The 23,619-nt window shown below is 38.5% G+C and overlaps 1 protein-coding gene across 1 annotated transcript in view; it reads right to left on the bottom strand.

Moving 5' to 3' along the window:
• Window positions 1-378: 378 nt before the first annotated feature.
• The window catches only part of SPACA1 (sperm acrosome associated 1), a 28,246-nt gene continuing 5,005 nt past the window's right edge, over window positions 379-23,619 (bottom strand). The window contains exons 3-8 of the mRNA XM_063297311.1: window positions 21,887-21,988; window positions 20,835-20,941; window positions 19,474-19,609; window positions 5,660-5,780; window positions 4,251-4,410; window positions 379-384 (exon numbers count right to left, since the gene is read on the bottom strand). Coding sequence (XP_063153381.1) covers window positions 379-384; window positions 4,251-4,410; window positions 5,660-5,780; window positions 19,474-19,609; window positions 20,835-20,941; window positions 21,887-21,988 — 632 coding nt within the window. The remainder of the gene's footprint in view (window positions 385-4,250; window positions 4,411-5,659; window positions 5,781-19,473; window positions 19,610-20,834; window positions 20,942-21,886; window positions 21,989-23,619) is intronic.

Here is a 23,619-nt window from a genome sequence, read left to right on the forward strand (position 1 = left end):
GGGGAAAAATGGAGAATTGATGTGTCTCCGAACAGCGGAGATGACGCTGAGGCAGACACAGGAGACTGAGCAACAAGCCCAGAACAGCGGAGCCTCTCTGGACAAGGAGAAGCCGGAAGATCGTCCACATGTGCTCCAGGAGGCAGCTCCTCAGGAGGAGACCTGCAGAACTCTTCAGGCAACGCATAAGAATGCCAGGAGCCGCAGAAGAAATATGTTCACAGCCTCAGTGGAGCCTGTTTAAGGACACTGGGTTTGCCCAAATCACCACTTTCTAAAGCACAATTGGAATATAACAACTTTAAAAGCTGTAGAGGTCTTCTGAGCAGCAGAGCAACTACACCACCCAGTGAGTGATCCTTCAACCAGGATTAAAGATTAAAGCTAAAAGCAAAAAAAGAAAGAAATATAAGGACTTAAAAATAATTAAAAGCAAAAAAGCTTGCTAGGAATATGAATTAAGAAAGTTTAATATGAACTAGGGACAGTTGATTTGGAATTATTTACTTTGAAGTACTTTTGAAATACATACATACGTACCTCTGTATGAAAGAGGACTGTTTAGATTTGCCAAAGAAAATGATTGGTTGGCTTTGTCAAACAGAGGTAAAGGAAAATTGCAAAAGATCATCTGACCATAGAACTACAGAGTGTTGTATGGGACCAAAGAGTTAAGGATACAGAGAAAGCGGGGGAAAGCCTCTCTTTTATTTTTACTTCTCCATTCTGGATGACAAATTAAAGAAATGAAATGGCTACCACTAGGAAAGCAGCGAAACTTGCAGAAGGGAGGAGAGGATCTTTGACAGAGCAAATGACAGAAAAAGGGATTACACCAGAGACATTGCAAAGGATGTTCAGGGACTTGGGGAAAAATGTGACTAAATCTGTCAAAAGAGATTTGGCTTCCTTGGAAGGGAGGATGGAGGAAAAAATTTGCAAACATGGAAGATGAATTAAAAATCTGAAGAATCTGTATTGCAGATGAGTTGGGAGGTTAAACAAACTAAAGATAAAATGGAAATTTTATCTGTTAAGAGAGATTTGATTACATTTGAAGGGAGAATGGAAGAAAGATCTGCAGATATGGAAGAAAAGATGAATAAAACATTTGAAGAATCTGCAATACAATGAGTGAGACAGAAACATGGAGCCAAGAGATGAAAAAAGATTTAGATAATGTGATGCTACTAGATTTAAAAGAGAAAGAATTTTGCTTGAGACTGATAGTAGCTACAGAACAATCTGGCAAAGACAGTAAGGAGAGGATTGCTGAAGCCTTAAAAAAAAATTAGAATGGGAGGAAGAAGATATGGATGCAGAAGTGGACCAGATGTACAGCATCAATACAAAAAATGAAAAGTCAAGAAATGTACTAAGAAATATATCGGTGCACCTTGTCAGGAAGAAGACAAGAGACCAGGCCCTTACCAGGACTACGTCTAGTCTCATGTATCCATAATGTGCTTTTCATCAGGGAGTTTATCGTATTTTCTATGCAGTTAATAATTCTATTTTCCTTTCTAGCAAGAATCTGAGTAGCATTATATGCTTTTAAAGTGCTTGCAGTTTAACTGAACTTAACGTTTGTGCTTGAATTTTGAAGTTATGTTTTAAATGCAACTTCTGATAAGGAAACACTAGTATTAGTGACAATATTGTGCCTATTTTCCTTCTTTTTTTAAAAAAATACTGTGATTTGTTGGATTTTTTTCTCCTTGTAAAGCTTATAAATGCAAAATTTATCCTGTTGCTGTCTGCCAAGTTGTATGAAATGTTTCTGCTACTTAGGTTGCTCATTCTGGTTTCCTTCAGCCAGATTCATGAAAAATATATGCTTTGTCAATAAATATTATATGGAATAACAGGTCTGAACCTTTAGCAAAATGTTTATGATTTAATTTAAAAGGCAGACACTATTGCTACCACGTTATATGTTTTTAATCTCTATTTTCCATAGATAGTTTTCAGTAAACAATGGCAATTGGGACCAGAATTGCCGTCGCTAAGCAACGTGGTTGTAAAGCACGTCATGTGACTGCGCCGCCTAGCAATGGCAATTCTGGTTGCTGTCATTAAGCAAATCACTGTCATTAAATGAGGACATCATGTGGTTGCGATTTGTGACCTGCTGCTGGCTTCCCCATTGACTTTGCTTCTTGGAAGCTGGCAAAGAAGGTAGCAAATGGCAACCATGTGACCGTGGGACACTGCGAAGTTTTAATCACAAGCCAGGTGCCAAGCGCTGTGACAGCCGGAACTCCGAGAACCAGTTGTAAGTACCACTTGTTCAGTGCTATCGCAAATTCGAACGGTTGATGAACAAGTGGTCGTTAACCGAGGACCACCTATTGGTGCCTTCCAATCAGTCTGGACTCTTGTCAGCTACAGTACATGGACAAGTCCCTGCTGTTTTCTTCGCAACTTTTTTAGAAGAGGTTTGATATTGCTTTCTTCCTAGGGCTGAGAGGGAGTGACCAGTCCAAGGTCACCCAGCTTCTAGTCCTACACTTTTAACCATTACACCAAACTGGCTCTCATTCAGATTTTAGAATGCTCTAATTCATTCACTAAATGACACAATAAAACCATGCCCATTTCAGAGATACAAATGTCTTTTTATTTGGTTGCCAAAATCTGGTTAGGGAAACAACATGTCATTTTTAAGTGTAGAATTTTATGTCAAATGAATGTTAATTTTGTTTCTTAAAAAGAAAACAAAATATATGTACAGAAACAGTTGATAGTTTCTTTAAAGAATTACAGGGGATGCATTTAGAAGACTTGCATCAATATCTGAAGAAAAATAAATAAGGTTTACTTCCTTCAGTGAACTATCACATTTTTGTTTAATTTTTATTTACTGAATAAATGTTTAACAAAAACCTTTGTGAATATAACCAATTCTATATATACTTTCATATCTTTCCATATCTTTTACATAACTTTATGAAGATTTTAGCACAATTTTTAATACCATAACTATTCTAGGCCCTTTTAAATTCAGTAATGGCTACTGAATATTTAAGATGTCTACCTTATTCATAATTAACCTTATATAGTTTTAAATTTTTATTTCTGGAGCCGTAATTGTGAAGATCTCAAATTGATCTAAAAATACCTCTCACTTTCATACATTAATCCCTTTGTCTAACCCTGACACCAGAAACATGCAAATTTAGCTATTATTTAGACAAAAGAAAATAAATTATCTGGATTCTCTAATTTATGTATTTATTTCTATTTATATCCTGCCTTTCTTCCAGGATCTCAACATGCTTAACACAGTACTCTCTCTTCTAATTTTATCCCTACAATTCTGAGGTAGGTTGAATGGAGAGATAATGATCACTCCAAAGTCATTCAGTAAGTTTTCATAACTGATTGTGGACTTGAACATGAGTGGGTGCTAACTACAATACTCTATTACATTAAACTGCAATGTCTGTTATGGGGAGTGTTGCATAATGTATGGTTCTGGTCATTTTGGCTTAGTGTGTGTGATCCATGGCACAATGGCTTATTCAACAACCCATGGTAAATTTTTATTGTTCTTTAACACTGTATGTGAATCCTCCCTCCATGTTTATTATACCATATCTTTTATAACTGGGCAAGTGATAAGGTTATCATGAGATTACATCATTCCATCTCTATCAAAATATCGCGAACATGTCACGCCATACAAAAGGTCTTCATACAGAATGCTAAATATAACTACAGAATCGTGCACTGAATTCAATGGCGTTCAGGAACCAAGGACTGCCCTGGCATATGGCCAAATGCACATATACAAGTCATCAATTCCTCAAAATGTCACATATATCAGTAAATCCACTATCATAATTTTATAAAACATGAATACATCATAGAAAGATACAACAAAATAAATTATTTAGAATCGAAGTGCCACTGTATTTATTGCAAGTTTGGTAACTCTTTATTAAAATATTTCGTTTTTGATTTCCAAGAACCCAGAGAGGCAGAAGCCTCTGGTGAATCACAATAATCTTATCAGCAGAAATCCACCTTTAAACCTGGTTCTTACAGCTTCACACCACATTATCTCAAAGTTTCAGAGCAATGTTCATCAAAGCAGCAAAAGTCACTTTTTAGAAGTGGTACTCTTTAATATTTTGTGCATCTTTTAATATAATCTCTCTGATTTAAAATAGTTCCTTCTCTTTCTTTTAATAATTTCCCTTGTCTCCTTCCCCTTCCCCTTCTCCTTCCCCTTCTCCTGGTGGTGCATTCCATTCCTGATAGGAACCCTGTTCCTGTACACTGCCACCCATGTGTGACATCTGAGATGCTTCTATTGTGGTTGCCGGCCCCAACGATGTTCTCACCGAACCTAATTCATCCTTGTTTTTCCAAACTTTTGTCTGCCAAAAAGTTTTCACAGCAGCCCTATAATAAAAATCACACCCAAAAAATCAGAGAGCAAATGTAACCAGGTTTTAGATAGTTTAGATAAGCTATAGTAATAAAGTTAGCAAAAGGGATCCATTCCCATATTGTAAGGACATTTCTTGTAATTCTTTTAGCTTAGCACTATCACCCTATACAATGGTGGCCAATTTATGGCCCCAAGTCTTCTTTTTGCACTTTTCAGGAGCCATCTAGCCATGATTGCTAAAAACCGACAGCACAATTTCTGCCTGAATGGTAAGCATAGCCTTTAACCAAGAAAATGTTTTATATAGCCTTCCTCAATTCCAGCTAGAGATGCTAGGGACTGAACCCATACAGCATTCAAGAGTGTGCTCAGCTACTGAGCCATGGGTTTTACTATTTAACTAAAAGCAAGCAAACCTAAACTCCCAACCCAACCATTTCTGCAGGAGTTTCCAGATATGTAGCAAGCATATTACTTAATGTAACCCTGTTACATTAAAAGGCTTCTCAGCTGTTTTTCATGGCACACCATGTAGTTCTAACATTTGAATTTCTCTTCTTTAATCCCCTTATATTCAATCTCTCCTTCATTTCACTCTTTATGTGCTAATTTACCTTGTGAGATCCCTTCTAATTTTCTCCCATTTCTGTATGCTTTCTGCCATGGCATTTTCTATGGTGGGCACACCCCTCCTCCTAGCGTTCCTCTTCCTAACTCAATGCCAGGTTACTTCCTCTCCTTTTTCAACAGTCCCCTTGAAGTTCAGGAGAGGCATGCCTCTCCTGGATCTCTCTCGAGAAACCTCTTTGGTACTCTTTATTACAGGTTACACCAGCTCTATCTGGGTCCTGAGGAAGGTTGGCCTTATAATGAAGCTATTGGAAATAGCTGCTTTGAAGTTCTGGAGAGGGAATCTAGGTATATCATCAATAAAGGAAGGAAGAAGTGTGTTCGTGTGCACATTTATGTATGTATGCACGACTAGGTATACATGTAGGCACGTGCAAGACTTTTCATCTCAATTCAAAGCATCTGGCAGTGTTAGAAATCTTGTTCTCTCTCTTAACTACCAGAGAAGCAAGTCTGTGCTAATGTTTTTGTTTTGTACTTGAACATACTGCAGATACCTTCTGGAGTTCACACATCATCCTAGCTCTATCCTGAGTACATCTTTGCTTCTGGAGAGAGGAGGGGTAGCGTGAACGTTGTTACTCAAGTACAAAACCTAATGCCATTAAAATTTAGGTATGCTCTACCTACCAATTAAGAACGATGAAGATTATTGCAAAGATAACTCCAACGCAAACTATAACTCCAGTTATGAGGACAAACACCAATACGATATCTGTACTCGGCTTCCTCAACCGTCTTGTTTCCAGTTCTAAAGAAAAAGAAAATTCTCATTGCTGTGGTGCCTGTTATGAAAATGTGAAAATAAACTGCATGAAAATTAAACTAGATGAAAATTAGAAAACAAGATTTTAATTTTCCACTCACTTTAAGGGCTAGATAATATTTTATACTTATGAAAAGTGAAAAATGCAAAGAAAGGATTTGGTACACCTACACTATCTTATTGCTTTAAATTGACCAAACTGTTCCAAATGTCATAGGAAAAAAGAAATTCAATTAAAGTTGTGCAGTTTCTGTAATACACCAAGATGTACAAAGGAGTATCTTTTAATAGGAAGATCAATCATAGAACAGAGCTTTACCACAATCTTAGGCAAAACTGATTTTCAGATATTTTATGTAGTTCTAAGCGCACAGTTGGAAAAAAAAAAGCTGCATCATCCTGATAAGATTAAGAATATAGCAGCAGAAATCATTTAAAAGAACATGTGGGAAACTAGAGAAGTAAACAGATACAATTGCTTACAGTAAGATTTCCATTAAAAAGCTGACTTAAAGTGCAATAACTCTTTGAAACGTTGTGTAAAACATTTTAATGCGTGTGGAGTTCAGGTAGGCTAAGTAAATAAAATACGGACAGTCTAAAACAATGCACAACGTTTGAAGCAAAGTTGAATTTAGAGTCACGACTGTTGGAGTCATTCTTTCTATAATCCAAAGAATGATTCTAATGGGGGAAAAGCTAAAGTAAGAAAAGCTGTGGAAAATGCTGTACCCACAAGTTGATGATTTAGTACAGAACTAAATAACAAGAAAGGAAATTTTTGCATGTTATTATCTATTCTTTTTTAAGTATGCATTACTACATTGGGTGTCTCTCTCTGCATATCTCTATTTATGGCATTTTTTGAGACGTTATTTTAAGCTGGTGATACACCGTGACAGCTTAGCAGCACAGATTTGCCACGAGACTGAATTACTAGATGACATTCAGAGAATACTGGAAGTCAACTATCCTCTAACCAAATTTCACTACTTTTTAATTATTCTATTCAAACATCTCTGAGATCATGCCTGAAACTCAAAAACATTACAGTAGCATTAAAACCAATATCACTGTGTCCAGACTAGATATAAAACCTTTATTTTTGCTTTGTACTGTTCTGTTCAAAGAGGAATTGTAAGAGTGCTTGCTGTTCACATTTCAAATATGAATTTAGTTCAGGTATGCAGAAGCTCTGCTTAATGGATCAAATAAAGCCTGTGGGGGCTCACTAACTGACCCACTAGTTTTAAAACCAGGTCCTGTCCCTCTCTTAAAGCACTTTTCCTAATCAGCAACTGATTACCGATGAGAGCTTTCTCTGCCCCTTGTAATGATTAAGGTTAAAAAATTACACAATGATTCGTTTTCAGAACTCACTGGAGCCCGTTTTGAACAATCATCCTCTCCATCCCTTTTACGTGTATATATGAGGTAGTGTGTTAAACCAATGAGATATAAGAGTGTGAATGGAACAAATGTGTAAGCGAGAGAACGGCGTGTCATCAGGTTTTATGAATGAGTGCATATGTGCAGGCTTGCTGGGAAAGCACATAGGAAGTGGTTTTGCCTGTAGTTGATATCCCTGCCTACTCCAGGCTACAGCTCTACTCTTTGCAAGTATAGACTGACAGACTTGCCTGGAATAAGTCTGCCCTGATTTAATAAATATTACCTGATTTGCTGTGCTTTCCTGTTATTTGTGATCGATGAGTACTGAAAACTCTCAACTACTAACCAATCTACACTCTGTTCACTCCTAGGCCCTCAACCCCCAGATTCTAAGCCTTCCTTACATACAACTTCCAGTCTGCCAATAAGGCACAGATCAGGGTGATGCTCCAGAAGTTCTCAAACTACAACTCCCATTATCCTTTTACCATTCACCATGATGCCTGGCCCTGCTGAAAAATGGAGTTCAGTAACATGAAGAGAGCCACAAGCTCCCTTCCCTTTGCATGAACCCTCTTTATGCCATACCATTGCTCCAGCAAAACATTCTTTAGCTTCATCTCCAAATCTCTCCACTATTGTTGCCTTACTTTTTAGCCTCCTCCCTGGTCCCCCACCCAATTTCTTTTACTGCTATTTTTCAAATAATCTCTTTAGTATTTCTATCTCTCCCTAACACATCATCCAATGCCCTCTGATGTGAAGCATGATGCTCCTTCAGGGTTACATATATCATTTGAACTCACCCCCACCCCAAGTTATGTGTTATTTCTGTCTTATCGCAAATGCATCCTTGTCTCTCACTCATTTCACTCTCAAGTTTTTCCTTCTCAGTCTGTTGTTCTTCTTGGGGACCATCACATTCCTGGGGACTGTCACCAACCTAAGTTTTGTAATCGTGAAGCAAAACTATTGTATTCTTTTCTACGTAAGTCTGTATTCTACGTAATTGAACAAAGAGTAACAATTGCAGATAGTCAAACTACCTAAAAAAAATCTCTTTGCCAGTTAAAAATCTGATTTAACTTTAATTTTGGCTGTATATAATCTAGGGCAGTCGCAATTGATGGAATATCATTATTTTAGTAATACTGCAAACACCCACATGAAGACCACATTATTTTAAATTCCCATTAATTTAAGCAGAAACTCTGCAAGTCACCATATTCCTATTACCTCTTTTGTAGATTGAAAACACTTCATGTTTTGGCCTGTATTACAGCTATGAAAGGTGCCTCAAACAAAAAAAATAAATGTTGGCAATATAAGATGCTACAAGCTTAGCATGATTATATAATTAGGACAACCTTTCTCACTGAATGCATCAAAATGTGTTGGAATTTCAAAAATCCCCACTTGGCTGTCTGGAAATTCTGGCAGTTGCATTCCAAATTAATATAGAGGACATTAGGTTAGGAAGTTTTTCATATAAAGTATGAGAATAAAAGCTCAGATTCAAATTGGACAAGTCATATTTCATTACTGGCAACCGTGTGAATGGCTTTTAAAATGTAAATTATAACTGCAAAAGCTTACTTTCGATTAGAACCACAGCAGACAGCTATGGGGGTTTAGCTCTGCCATCGTAGGCTGGATTCACAGTGCTCTCCTGAAGCATAATGGGGAAAGCTCCATTGGCTCAAACAACAGGTGTAATCCCTTTCATTCAGCAGGAGTCATTGGGTTCAACCTACATATTACCCCACTAAGAAGGTAAATCCAACTGGCAATTGCCTAAAAGGTGTTTCCTCTTTAATCATGACAATTGTATCTATTAGACTGTGAGCACTCTCTCTCTAGACCCATAGCCACAATGTTTGTTAGAGCCACACAATTCTCTGATGGCACAGTAGGACAGTGTAACCATCTGGCTGCAAATAGTCTAGTAGCTATTTAGAAACCAGTAAGCAGCCAGAATCTCTCCCTTGAGATAATCAGCAGTGCCACTGACTTGATAATAAACATTTCTAATAGAAGCAAAATGCAAATAGAAAATTGGATTCCTATTTTTTGCTTTAAAAAGTATACAGGGATTGCAACACATATGTAGATAGACATTAATAATCATAGGTTTGATCCTATATTGTAGAAAGTGTTCATTATATTCAGTATGACTTTTGTTTTAAATAATATAGGATCTGGAACAATCCTTCTTCTGATTCAGAAGTTTTCAAACAATTTGGCAGGTAGGGTGGAATCAAGAAATCAACTGTTCTTTTTAGTGGAAGTTTATAGAAGACTAAGCCATTTGAATTTATTCATCAGATTAATCAGTACTTCCACCATTATTTATTATAAATACTAAATAAAAATAAAAATATATTTAATTATTAGGAGTCTCATCTTCTACTCATAAGTTCTATTTGCTTCATATATTATAAGGTGGTTGCAAAGGGTGTACGTTTTAGTGAATTTCTGCTATCATGGAGCTAGATGTGACATGGCTTTTCCCTCTGTGGCAAATGGACCATATATGTTAAACTTCTGTAAGTTTAACTGTCGTTGGTATGACTCTATTCTAATTTCTTATGTCTGAAACTGAAATCTATTAGATTGGTGGTTTTTATTTGTAAATGTAACATTAAGACGACTGGCTCTGTGTGCACAGACAAAAATTATTTCTGGAACTAAACACAGAAGTATTGTTTATGTAAGAATTTTTAATATATAACTAGATTCAAATATTCTACAAGCAAAAAAAATTCAGGAAGTACAAACAGTATTTTAGTTTATTCCGATGTATACAGTAGATACAGAGGAGTCTGGGAGATCAAGTTCAGGGTTTCATAGTGCGATGAATCAGTCTGAGGCCTGAAGGGGTGGTGGTGGGATTTCAAAGGCTGGGATGATAGGGAGAGACAGGCTTCTGATTCAAAGATGTGGAAATAGTATGTCATGGAGAAGATAATGTCCTCTTCAAGTTGAGTTCAACTGATGACTTCATGGAGTGGTATATATAGTTTTCTTACAACAATATGGAGATGCCTTCCTGAATGGCTTTTTGACTTCCCAGTCTAGCTTATAGCCTATAAATCTTCCTGGTGATCTCCACTGAAATACTAACCAAATATGATCCTACTTAAATTTCTGAGACCAGCCAATGTCAGTGAAATGCTGCCGCCAAGCCAGGCAAATTTGCAAATTAGAATTATTCTCAGTTTTGCTGCAAGTGGAGAGAGAGGTCACTCGTTTGATCTCTGTTCCAGTAATATAATAGCTTGAAAAGTTATCTAGAATGTTATCTTCAGGGTAAGATAAGCAGAATACAACTCTGCTCTGTTACTTGTCAGAAGCTACCAAAAGGGTAGAAGGACCTGAATACTCCTTTTTGTTCCCAAAACTACTAAATGTGCCCTCGTGTCATGTTCACTGTTTCAATGTAGTTTATACATCGTAACGTTTCACATGCCATGGCGCTGACGCGCGTTTCTGTTTGGGAGGGAGCTGCTGTGAAACCTTGTACCAAGCTCTGTATCTGAATTCATTACAATGGAATGTGTTTGGGTTATGTTCTCTGTTCAAGGACTTTTCCCGCAGACCATCAGAAACTGTTAGGAGCACCTGGGATTGTGGACTTGAGAAGATTCTATGGGGGGAGGGATTTCATCTGCACCGAGGGTTTTTAGTTTGAATTTGCCACGCTTTCATCATTCTCAGCTTTCTTTGCGATCCTGCATACTATTCTTCAATAAATCAGATATCTTTGAAACCCTGCTTATGAGTCTGATATCCATTAGAATAGGCAATCCTTACATAAAGCTGAGAATCCCAAAATTATACCATTAGCTCCTACCAAGATTAGTTTCTTGTGAGGAAAAATAGTTAATGATGGCTGAGTCGAAATCCACGACCGGGGGACGAGGAAACGGCTAGCTTGATGTCCGAGTCAACAGTCAAAAGCGGAGAACTAAACATCACCACAGAACCTTTGGAATCCCGAGACCTGTCAAAGGATGAATCGAATTCCGATTCTGATTCGGAAGAATCCGACAATGGGGAAGAGCCAAAGCAACCGGCACCAAGTGAATCGCTCACCGAGTTGATCATCTTGGATGAAGTGGGGGACTCCCAACCAGGGACACTGGGGACGTCCTGGAAGTATCGGTTCCCACTAACCCCAGACAAAGAATCTACTACGGTGTCGACTGAGAGGAAACCGGTCACGCGAAGGAGAGGGGACTCTCGAACCCCTGAGAGACTAAGAGTGGTGGAAGCCAAAATGGAATCGATAGAGTACATGTTAAAAAACTTGTCTCTGTCAATGGAGGGACAGGGGAGACGCGGAAGAGATCCCAGCCTTCCGCAACCGTCCCCCATCCAGACCAGTGGCAGAACGGGGCCAGAGACGGTTCCAGGACAAATCTCCACCCCGCAGAGCCTGGCCATCAGTATCCCCATCCCGTAAAGGGAAAGCTACCGTAACCTGGGGGCAAAACACTCAAGCGCCTACTGGGTCCACCCCAGCCAGAGGCGGAGTGAGAGACTTTTCTGTCAAATTTGATGGGGATCCAACAAAGTTATCTTCCTTTTTGACTAATGCTAAGAGTTATATGAGAGAGTTTGGAGCATGCTTCTCTTCCGAAGAGTCTAAAATAAATGCCATTGCCACTAAGTTGAAGGGTCGAGCAGCTGACTGGTATGTTCAATTAAATAATGCTGACTCCCCTGCACTTGATTATTTCGACGATTTCATCTGGGCGTTAAAACTGCATTTTGAAGATCCTCTGGCCAAGGCAAGAGCCAAGAAGGCACTGAAGGATCTTACCCAGGGCCAAATGTCAGTAGCACATTATGCTCTAGAGTTTAAAGCTCTGGCTGGTAAAATCACTGACTGGTCTGAGTCAACTCTAATAGAGCTTTTTAAAGAGGGACTCAACCGAGACGTCCTGCGCTGGGCATTGTGTAGAGACGACCCCGAGTCATTGTACGACTGGATCTGTCTGGCAGGAAAGGCTGAGAACGCCCAACATACCTTCCTGCAAACCAGAAAATCCGAAAAACCACACACCACCAGGAGAAGACCCCGAAGTGCTGCGACTGCTGTCTGGCCAAGCCACAGAGCCTGGGATGAGGAGAGAGATCGGCGCTACGCGAGAGGTCAGTGTCTCCGATGCGGAAAGGAAGGCCATCGAGCAGCTGATTGCCCAAAAGACAAAGCCAGAGATCGAGTGGGGAAGCTGCTGGCCAAATCGCCCCCTGCTTCGCAGTGAATGACAGCAGCCAAAGGGACAGCCGATGCTGAAGAATTAATCTACTTTTCAGGAGAGGCTGAAGGTGAAATTAAGGAGCCGGTGGGAAACGCCAGCCACCTACCATGAAGGGCGCCAGCAGGCAGGTGGAAGAGGATGGGCACGAAGATTCTATGGTGAGTGCTGACTGTCCCACTTTAGCAGTAGAAGTGAAATTGAGTTCCCGCACAAGATCTACCGAGGTGTGGGCTTTAGTTGACTCTGGGTGTTCCAGGTGTTTAATTCACCCTGATTTGGTTGCCGCTTTGGAACTGCCAAGTTTTCCCCTCCGGCGTCCTTTGATCTTTACACAGCTGGACGGTTCAGCAGCGGGGGGGGGGGAGGCAACCCATTTCACTGGAACTGTGGCAATGCAAATAGGCAGCCACCATGAGACTTTGAAATTCGTTGTAGCCCCTGTTGGCAATCCCTTGGTAATCCTGGGGATCCCATGGCTGACCTATCGAAGCCCCTATATAAACTGGGAGCACAGAACTGTGACTTTTAAAGATGGATTATACCAAGCTCCTACAGCGGAGATAGTTGCCCGTGCGGGGGTTGGAAGGGCAGCAATCGTCATGCCGCGCCCTGACTTGCCACATTTAGAGGCTTGCCTGCTCAATACCAAGAATTTGCGGACGTATTTGGGGAGATGGAAGCAGATCAGTTACCCCCTCACCAGAAAACTGACTGGCAATAGAGTTGGTCCCCAATGCTCAATTACCCAAGCCAAAAATTTATCCGATTACTCAGAAGGAGCTTGAGGCACTACGGGACTTGACAAAAATCTGTCAAGGGGATTTATTGAACTTGCTAATTCCCCAGTTGGGGCTCCTGTGTTATTCCAGGAAAAGAAAGATGGCACGCTTCGGCTCTGTACAGACTATCGAGGGTTAAATTCAGTCTCTATTGTCAACAAGTACCCTCTGCCCCTCATGAAGGACATGTTAGCTCATTTGTCAAAGGGCAAGATTTTCTCCAAGCTCGATCTTCGCAAAGCCTACTTTCGCATTCGCATAAAAGCTGGGGATGAGTGGAAAACTGCTTTTAATTGCCCACTAGGATTGTTTCAATACAAAGTCCTCCCTTTTGGGTTGGCAGGGGCGCCCAGAGTATTCATGCAATTGATTAATGAAGTATTACATGATCATTTATTCAAAGGGGTCCTGGTTTATTTAGATGATGTTCTTATTTACACTGAAACTGAGGAGGAACACGAACGCCTCCTCAGACAGGTGTTACGCAAACTTAGAGATGCCAAACTCTATGCCAAACTTTCCAAATGTGAGTTTCACAAAAAACAACTTGACTATCTGGGCTATCGAGTGTCTGACCAGGGTATAGAAATGGACCCTGCAAAAATTCAGGCGATTCTGAGTTGGGAACGTCCCCGCACCTGGAGGCAATTACAAAGTTTTCTAGGTTTCAGTAGAATATATAATTAAGAAGAATTCTAGTTAAGAATTGTTTAGATCCAATGTTTACTTGTATATGCAACATAACAAAAAACTCCCTATTTAAGATGTTATGAAAAACATTAAAAAGATTGAGAACTTTCTCAAACCAGATCTTAACTCAAAGCTTACAGCAGCAGCAGCATAGACCTGATAGTTCCAATCAAGCAAACAAACAAAAGAATTAAGAGGCTTCAAGCTATGATTAGTTCAGATACTATTAGTGGATTTTACCACATGAGGCTTATATTGGTTTTTGTTTCAATTATTCTGTGCAACAAAGTCCAAAAAAAGATTTTAGAAACTGTCACCTGATACTCAAGTGACAAAGATAGCAGGAATATTTCAAACTGATCTCCTTCAGAGCAGAAGGGTGGGAGAGTTAATACATTATGTCCTCTTTCTCCTTCATGGTTCCAAGATTTTAAGTTTTCATATTATCTTTTGCTATGGTGCAAACTCTCGACTTTGTGGTCAGCTACAGCACTGCTTTGATAATCACAGTTTCAAGTAACATGGGTTTTACATTCCCTGCACAGGATGATATGGAGCAACACTTTCCTTTCCTATAAGAAAAAAAAATCTTTTGAGGATTTCTAGGAAAAGGAACCCTCTGTTGATATAAATCCAGAGGAGGAGGGGAAAAAAAGAGAAGATTTCCTTGGACCTGGGGCAGCTGTCCTCTGTGGAAGGCAAAGGGAAGTGTTTTGTTTTTCAGCAGAAGGAACCACTGAATACTGTTCTTCAGGCATTACCTCTATCACTGAAACTCTTTAGATCATTCCAGATAATGACAAACCTGGTTAATATGTCACATGTGTTTTACAGGGCAAAGTGTTGCAATGTAACAGCCTTTGCCTGCAAAGGAAATGAACTGAATTAAGGAAAACCAAGTGCAGAATTGCCTCAGCACAGCCAACTGTGCCATGTTCATGTGGGAGAGGCTGCCATTTCTGAAAACTGGCCAGCTGCCGCCTCCACCTCCTCCCCTGTTGTTGCCAACACACTCACTCACATGGGTGGCAGAACAAGGAGCACACTCTGGGTCTCGTCTGGCTCTCTCCTCACATGGCAAGATAAGAATCATCCCTTTCACTTACAACACACTACCTCCCCCGCAGAACTATTATCAGAAAACATGAATAAACTGCCTTATGTCACTGGTTTTGTCAAAAGCAAGTTACAAACCAAAATAGGCTGGAGTATGAAATGGAGCAGCAGTGCAGGAACAAGGCCATATACCAAATTCATTTATTAATGAGATGATGGAAAAGAGTTAAAAACAGAAGGGATTTTTAGTTTATTTCTATTAGGTATAAGTACCACCTGCTGGTACAGAGTAGGGGTGGGAAACATGTAGATCAGGATCTATTGATAGATCTCAGGTAACCTGTAGTGTAACAGCACAGGCTTTTTAAAAATGTCCCTTTATTAGCAATAATGATGATTCTTCTATCCTTATTTTTTTTGGAGAGAGGTGGAGTATTTAGGAGTGAACTTTTATGTGGAGGGGCTCTATCTTGGGTATATTCTGATATGGAAAGCAATTTCCTGGCCTGTAATTGTGTTTGTGTTTTGCATTAGAATCCAGTTGCTGGAACACATGTTTAATAAAAACCAAAACAAATCTGCAAGTCTGAAATGTCAGTTCCTGAACCAGTACAGTATTAGAAATTAAAGTCACTTTAATTATGAACACCAACAAAGATTGCTACACAGAAAACCAATCTTGTCCAAAATACTCCCTATGAGTAGCTTTTACGCTATACCAGTCTTACCCTTACATCCCACCTGGAAACTGAAGGAAAATTGCTCATAATAGTTGCTGTGGTTTTCACACTTGCCTCCAGAGAGCTCCCTATTGCCCCCACATCAGTAATGAAAACTTTTGAATTGCACATTATGAGCAAGAAAATGGACGCATTGTTTATATTATTCCAACTACCTGAAGAATGATGTGGTTCCATTCTTGTTTTTATCTCTAGTTTTTAATGTGTGCAGATAAAAGACAATTGCACTCCTACTTCATACTAAGAGGAGGCTCTATTTTCAGGATGAGCAATTGCGTTCAAATTGAGTTTCCAGCTGATGGCATTAAATTGGGCTCTAATGGTAGGAAAACGGCCACTAACTGCAGCAAAACAGAACATATAGCAGGATGGGATGGGGGCGACTTGGCTAATAAGAATTTGTTTTCTTCCCCCACCAACTCATTTAAAAAAAAAATCCCACTCTCAGAATCCTTTGAGAAAGCTATAAACTAAAAATACCTTGTAACTGTTTTTTTGTGTTTTGCTTATGACTGACAATAAGGCTGGCTGGAGGGGGATGAATCAACTGCAATATCATGAGATATAAGTGCTGCAAAATCATTGTAATAGCCTCGCAGGAATACATCAAAATTTGTGATATGCATTCAAAGATGGAAGGATGCACAACTTCCCTCAATGGAGGATTGGACGATTAAGTTAATGGAATTGGCACAAATGGTTAAACTGACAGCATTGATAAGAGAAAATACTGTAACTGGATTTGTTTCTATTTGGAAGCCGCTTTTGGACTATTTGCTTGTAACGCAAAAAACCGAAATTTTGATTTTGGGTTTTGATGATTAAATGGTCTGATTTTAGAGAAATAATGTTACTAAATGTTTAATTAATAGCAAGAGATTATCTTTTATGTACTTTTATATCTGTGTTGGAGAAGGTCAGAAGCCACCTGTCTTATATGTTTTTCTGTCTATTCTTGCACTGTTTTAATTTCTCGTTTCTTTTTTAGACTTGTATTCTATCTTTTCTGTATTCTGTATTTTAATTATATCTTGAAAATTAATAAAGCTCTATTAAAAAAAAGAAAAAAATTGTGATATGCATGCAAAGCTCACCAGATGCCTCAGCTCAAGTGTCCATGAAGAGCCAAAAGCTCAGAAAAAATGCCCTTTAAAGCTGACCATATATATATATCTTATTTACCAGAAAAAATGAACATTTTGTCTCAAATAATTACCTGTGAAGGACAGAGGGAAAAGCGGAATCGTACATCTCTATTGCCAAGAACAGAAGAAGATGCAAACACCTGGGTGGGAAGTGTAGAATGATGGAAAGGAAGGCAAGAAAGCAGAAGGCCCTGCCTTTGACCTTCTCATTGCTGTCTACAGGTGCAGGATGAGTGTTTGCAATGGGGCACCTCCCTTATTCATGAAAACCCTGTCCATAATTTATGATCCTCGGCCGATGGTGTCTTGTCAACAGAGGGGCTTTCATGGTAGAAACTCATCTTGTAGGGGAATGAGAAGACCGTGATGCTAATACACAGACTGAACAGGGTTAGAAGTCCTAATTTCCTGAAAATAAGAGTGACTGAACTCAGTGGGATTTACCAAAAGTATACACAGCTGACCTTGTACTTGCAGCTCAGCACAAAGGCATCTACTGGTTCATTTCCTTGTTTCAACCATGAAACGAAATGGAAAACATGTTTTTGTTTTGTGCATGAAAAATCACATTCTGGCTCAGACATTTGAGTGAACCATTTTGCACAGGCCGCTGTTCAGCCAAACCAAAACCCAGAACCTTTCCAATACCTTCCCTTAACTACTGCACTTGAATTCAGATATGTCACACCCAACCGGCCCATCTGCGCCTCCTCCGTCCAATCCTCCAGTGTCTTCTTTTCCCTTACCTGCCATTGGTTTCACTGCTGGCTCTGCCTTTTCATAACTGTTTCTCACCTACAATACCTCTACCTGGGACACACGTTTGCAGAGACCAAACATACGTGTTTTAGATCTGTTCCTGGACAAAGCATATGCGTTTCAGTCCAGACACGGACCAGCCAAAACATTCACAATGGTTTGTGCATGAAACGTTTTGTAGTTTCAAAGAAAGATCACTTCCCTATTTTTTATTCCATCTTACATGGAATAACCTTGGCTAAACAAATCCATCCCCAGCATAACAGCAGTCTGTATATACTCACTTGGAAAAGTCAACGAACTCAGTGGGACTTGCCACAGAAGTGTGTATAGGTTTATGATTGCTGAAATCGTATTTCTGCAGTCTTTCCCTTCATAAGTGTGTCTATGTGCATGTGAGTACATATGAGTGGTTTACATAAGAATAGGCTGAGTGTGTATGTACTGTATATACTGTGCAGGTGGGAATCAATTTTACAAATGAGGTGCTTTAATCTACAGATAACTGTAATCAGTAATCATTAATATTCCTACTTTACAAATTATCAAGGTTGTTTCTTGCTTTACAAATTTCAGTTATGAGTCGGATGGATAAATGCAAAGCAAGATCAAACTCTCAGGCTTTAATAGAGGTGTAGGAGATTACAGTAATAAAATGTCCTCTTCTACACAATAATTAAAGGCATTCTTTTATACTCACTATCCTACTTCTAGATGTGTTCTCATTCTGGTCTGCATGCACATGTCTTCTTTACAAAAAGACATAATATAAATGCTTTCCATGTTATTTTTTTTTCACATGAGTTTTTCAAAGGCTTTCCTGAGAAAACTACCTAGCCTAGCAACATAAATAAGTCTTAACTACAATAAAAAAGAGAACAGCATTATTTCATACGAAGGGGGACATCTTTTTCATGTTGATTGGAGGTTTCTTTTGAAGCCTTGGAATTATTAACTACTGTGGGTGCAAAATTCAAGATGACAGCTGCAGATAGCACATCAGTAAAATTCTCCTCTGTAGCACTAAAAGATCATTATAAAGGGCCTGGGGAGAACTCAACAAGCTGACACCAACTGCTTCTGTTAAACTGCCTGATCTTGACTTTTGAAATGCTACAGATACAACCTAGATTAAATGCTGTACAGTAACAAATTAAAAATGGGGATTTCTTAAATTTAGCATAAATATATTGCAGAACGTGCACTGCTGCCATACAAATATTGTTTTAAATGGGAATAACCAATCAAGCTCTGGTGTTAAGCATTTTTCCATTAATTTAATGACTACCATATCTGGACTGCAGAACTCCAGATGACCACTAGATGGCAGCAAAAAAAGAGAAAACCCTTTTGTGCCACCCAGTCCAGAAATTCCTATTTTGATGGAATTTCAGGTATCTAGTCTCTCATATATAAAAATGCTCTATATGATCTAGCAGATTTCGAATGTTCCTAATCCCATCAATTAAGCAATGCCACCTGAAAGGAACCAGGAAGTGGGTGTCCCCACAGATCTGCATGGACCCTGCCCTGATCTATTTTTTAGACAATCCCTTAAGACTTGGCTCTTTTCCCAAGCCTTTGTCTAAAATCAATGGGGAGCCCTTTGTGGGTTATCTGATCTGAGATAGTGGTTGTTTTCTCCAGACATTACTTTTGTATTATTGTATTATGGGATTGTTATTTTAAATCTTCTATATTATATGCTGCCCTGAGTCGTAAAAGATTGGGCAACTTATACATTTAATTAAAAATAAATTGATTAATTAACAAATGCATGTTTCTTCTCATAAAGATTCATTTAAGAGAAGCACTATCTGACTAAACAGTTACGAATTTCATGAACTTACCAGCTGTGGTGTACACCGTATATTTTACAGATGCAATCAATTCATCATTTTCTATTGTATCACACTCAAATGCAACGGGGTGACTATCTCTGTGTACTTCCAAAATAGCTGAATCATTAGGAATAATGAGTGATTGCTATCAATTCAAAGGTGATAAAAAGACAAGATTTGTTTATTTCATAATTAGGAATTCACTATATCAAAATCTTGTGACAACTTTGGAGCTTTTCACCCAGTGGTCCCTCACAGTATCCAAAATGAGAATGTTTTGAAGTCTCCAGCCACATTTTCTTTTTAATCACAAGAGAGGATCCTATGCTCTTATAAAAGTTGCTGAACTACAACACTGAGCACTCATCACAATATACCACAATGGCAGAGGCTGCAGGGAATTGTTTGGCAGCATCTGGAGAGTCAAAAATCCCTCACTCATGTGTTATTTATCTTAAATACATAAATTTGGGCAGCAAACAATTCATACAAAAGTATTTAAAAAACCCCTCATAACGAATTAAAATAATCCAGTGCAAGAAAAGATAACTGGGGTACTACATAACAATCCCATAAAAACAAATGCACATGTATTGGGCTCCCCTCACATTCTGGCCTTAACATTTGAAGAGAAACCCAGGTTTTAATAATCTTCTAGAAGGCTTAGAGGGTGTTAATAACTATAAAGTGTAGGATTAACTATAATCTTATAACTCTTACTGATTCTCTTTTACACCGTATATTCCAGACAAATAAGTTTAAAGGAAAGATTTAACGTCAAACTTAGTTATTATTTAATTAAATAAAGAAAAGTAGAGATGAGGGGACAAATTACTATAAAAATCTAGCTAACAGCAATGACTACTTCATAGTCTATCATTAAGTTTCTTTCCATATTCTGCTTATGTCTCTGTTTTGAACAGCTTAATCCTAAATAAAATATTTTAAAAAAGCAGAATTTTTCTGGCCTTGACATGGAGGAAAAAATGTGGTTGAGCTTGGAGATGGATTTAGAGAGAGATTTGTTGCAAATAAAAAGGTTTATTTCCTCAGGGAAATATAATGGATGGTACAAGGAGTAGAGATAGTGTCTTATTTAGATCAGAAGGCAATAAAGAATGAAACCATGGTTTTTAAAATGACTTTTGAATATATCTTCATATTAACTTTGAATTTTGCCATTCAGGTTGTATCTTTTCTCTGATTTAGACTGGACTGTTTAAGGTAAAAGAAGCCTTAATTCTAGATCTACCTAATGGAATTGTTAAATTAAGACAACCATATAGCATGTAGGAAATAGGAAATCATTTGCAAAATCATGTACTAAATTCACAAGACACAAACATGTAGTATGAAACAAAACTACTTACTTGGTCTGGAATCAACATTTTCCAAATGTATTGAAACCGATTTTCTGGAGGTACAAATATACAAGGTATCTTCACGCTAACAAGACTTTCAGAAATAGGCTTGCCCCCTACAAGAAAACAGCTTTAATAATCACTTTATGCCAGTATAAAGTTAAATATTATACCATGTACCATATTAATGAGTTTTAGAAACTAAGCAGGGTTGAGCTTGGTTAGTACTTGGATATGAGACCACCAGTGCTGTAGACAACTGAAAAAAGCATTCTATGGTGAACCACTTCCATACTACTGACAAGAAAATTGCATGGACACATCTATGTAATCACCAGGAACTAAGCTCAATCTGAAGTTGTCCTCTCCTTTTTTATTACAGCCACCTAAAGCTCTGGAAATTATAACTAAAATTAGAATAATTATAAATAGCATGCAGCTGAACTTATTCTTAAAATTGTTTCAAAGTATCTCCAACCTAAGACATCAGAGGACCACATCCAGATGCAATTTAAGTTGCTGTTCGTCATCTACAGAGCTCTTCTAGGATCTCACGCTGGTTGTTTCTTTCCATCCAGTAGGACCTGGCAGATTTGGTTCACCCCAGATCCTGTCATGTTGTGGGACCTCAGAGAAAGGGCTTTTCTGAGGCTGCACCTCTTCTCTGGAACAGCATTCCCCTTAAGTTGATACAAATTTAATCCTGTTGGAGACGTAGCTTTTTTCAGCAGGTTCTGGAGGAGGGTGGCTTGTGATCTGGCTTCCTGATGTGCATTCTGTCTTATTTTTGTTAACTCGTTATGTCGTTATGTTATTCTCACCATTGTGGACATTCAGTAATTTTATTATCATTTGATATTACTTTTTTTTTCCTTTTTGGAATGCTGTTTGAGTCTTAACTATTCTATGTTGTAAGCTGCCTAGAGTTGTGACTGTGACTGATGTGACCTATAAGTTTGAGTAAATAAATAACCCACCTCATAATGAACGCATGCTATTATGGAAGGGAGCCATGAAATTCTTATAGGCTAACTAGAATTTACCATTACATTATGACTTACATCCACAATCTGCCGGTCCTCTACATTCTTCAACACGAACAATACACTTTGTTTCACCTCCAGGACATCCATTGGTTAATATAACTTCTCGAATGCCAATACCTTTGATCAAAATTTTTAAAAAGAGTGTGTGTACATGTGTGTTACATGTATCTATATATCCCTAACCCATATTTTAATTTCCCCTCTTTGGATATTCCATCTTTTAAAATAAAAGCTGCAGAAAAATCTAAACACCTTCAGAAAAACAATTTTTTTGTAAGTAAAATGTTGCTTAGGAGGATCTCCTAAATAGTGCCCCATCATCTCACAATGCAAAAATGTTCTCTTTTTAGTTAAATTTGATATGCACTTTCATTTTTTACACTGCTGAAACAAACAAGTTAATTAAAATTAAAATATCAATGTTAGCTTGCAGCCTTCATGAACCTGGCCTTTCAAAGCATCCACCATCTGGTGCCTGAAGCATTTTTGCTCTGATGAGCTCATTCCAAACAGGTACTGAGCATCCTTAATGCTTATTGATACCAGTGGAGAATCAGAATAGTGAACACTTTATGGGATCTATGAGTTCCAGGAAGGAGATGCAAGTTAAGGGTGTTTCATTTCAACCTCTAAGCAACCCTTGTAAGATAAATGTTATTTGTAAATTATTCACTGGTAGCAGGTACATCTATACATTCTATATTTTTAACCCCCCACCCCCCAAAAAATCAATGCATTCACAGCAAGATCACACAATAAGATATGGTGTGCTCAGGCACAGCATGAATTTCTATTAGAAGCATTTGATTCAAAATTTTCCTTTCAACAGGTGATGTTTTAGAGAGTTTTTTTTAAATTAATGTCTAAGTCATTGAAATAAATTTTATCTTCTGTATTTTAGAGTGGCAATACAGATAGTCCTTGACTTACAACCATTCATTCTGTGACCATTTGAAGTTACAACAGTGACTTATGACCAGTCTGCGCACTTACGACCATTGCAGCATCCCTGAGGTCATGTGATCAAAACTCAGGCGCTTGGCAACCAGCATATATTTACAATGGTTGCAGCATCCTGGGGTCACATGATTGCCATTTGCAACCTTCCCAGCCAGCTTCCAACAAGCAAAGTCAACGGGGGAAGCCTTAATTTGAGAGGTAAAGAGGACCACTCCTAGACAATCAAGAGCACTCGGCACATCTAGCTGGCCAATGGAACAGTCTGAATATCAAAATGTTCCCTATTGATCTGACAAAATACAGTTTTGGTAATCAGAGCAACAGCTATTTTTATTTTATCTGCCTCAATGGAATCCTGGAAATAATTTATATAAAGAAGATTGGGACTCTGTCCATCATCACAATAACTTCCAAAACCTGAGCAAAACAAGACCAAACTTGGTGTGGGAAGAGAGGGTCAAGAGGCAAAGTGGTGCCTTAAATCTCACAGAATTTTAACAAACCAATTTTTCCTCTTAAAAACCCCAACCTCTCCCCCAAAACTAAGCCTACTTTTGAAGTGTGGTCAAGAACATGCTATACAAAGTCCAGCAGTCCAAAGGAATGAGTTGCCCTACAGCCATCGCTGGATCTGATGCACAAGTCACTACTGCCTATTATACCATTTTAGATTATTTTTACCTATCTTCTTTACTCAGGAATAAGTCTCAAAGAATTCAAGAGCACATTCTTCCTAGTGAATATGCAGAGGGTTCCAGCCAACAGAAAACAGATATTCATATATGCAA

The sequence above is a fragment of the Candoia aspera genome, chromosome 1 (genome assembly GCF_035149785.1).
Source record: "Candoia aspera isolate rCanAsp1 chromosome 1, rCanAsp1.hap2, whole genome shotgun sequence".
NCBI classification, from domain to species: domain Eukaryota; kingdom Metazoa; phylum Chordata; class Lepidosauria; order Squamata; family Boidae; genus Candoia; species Candoia aspera.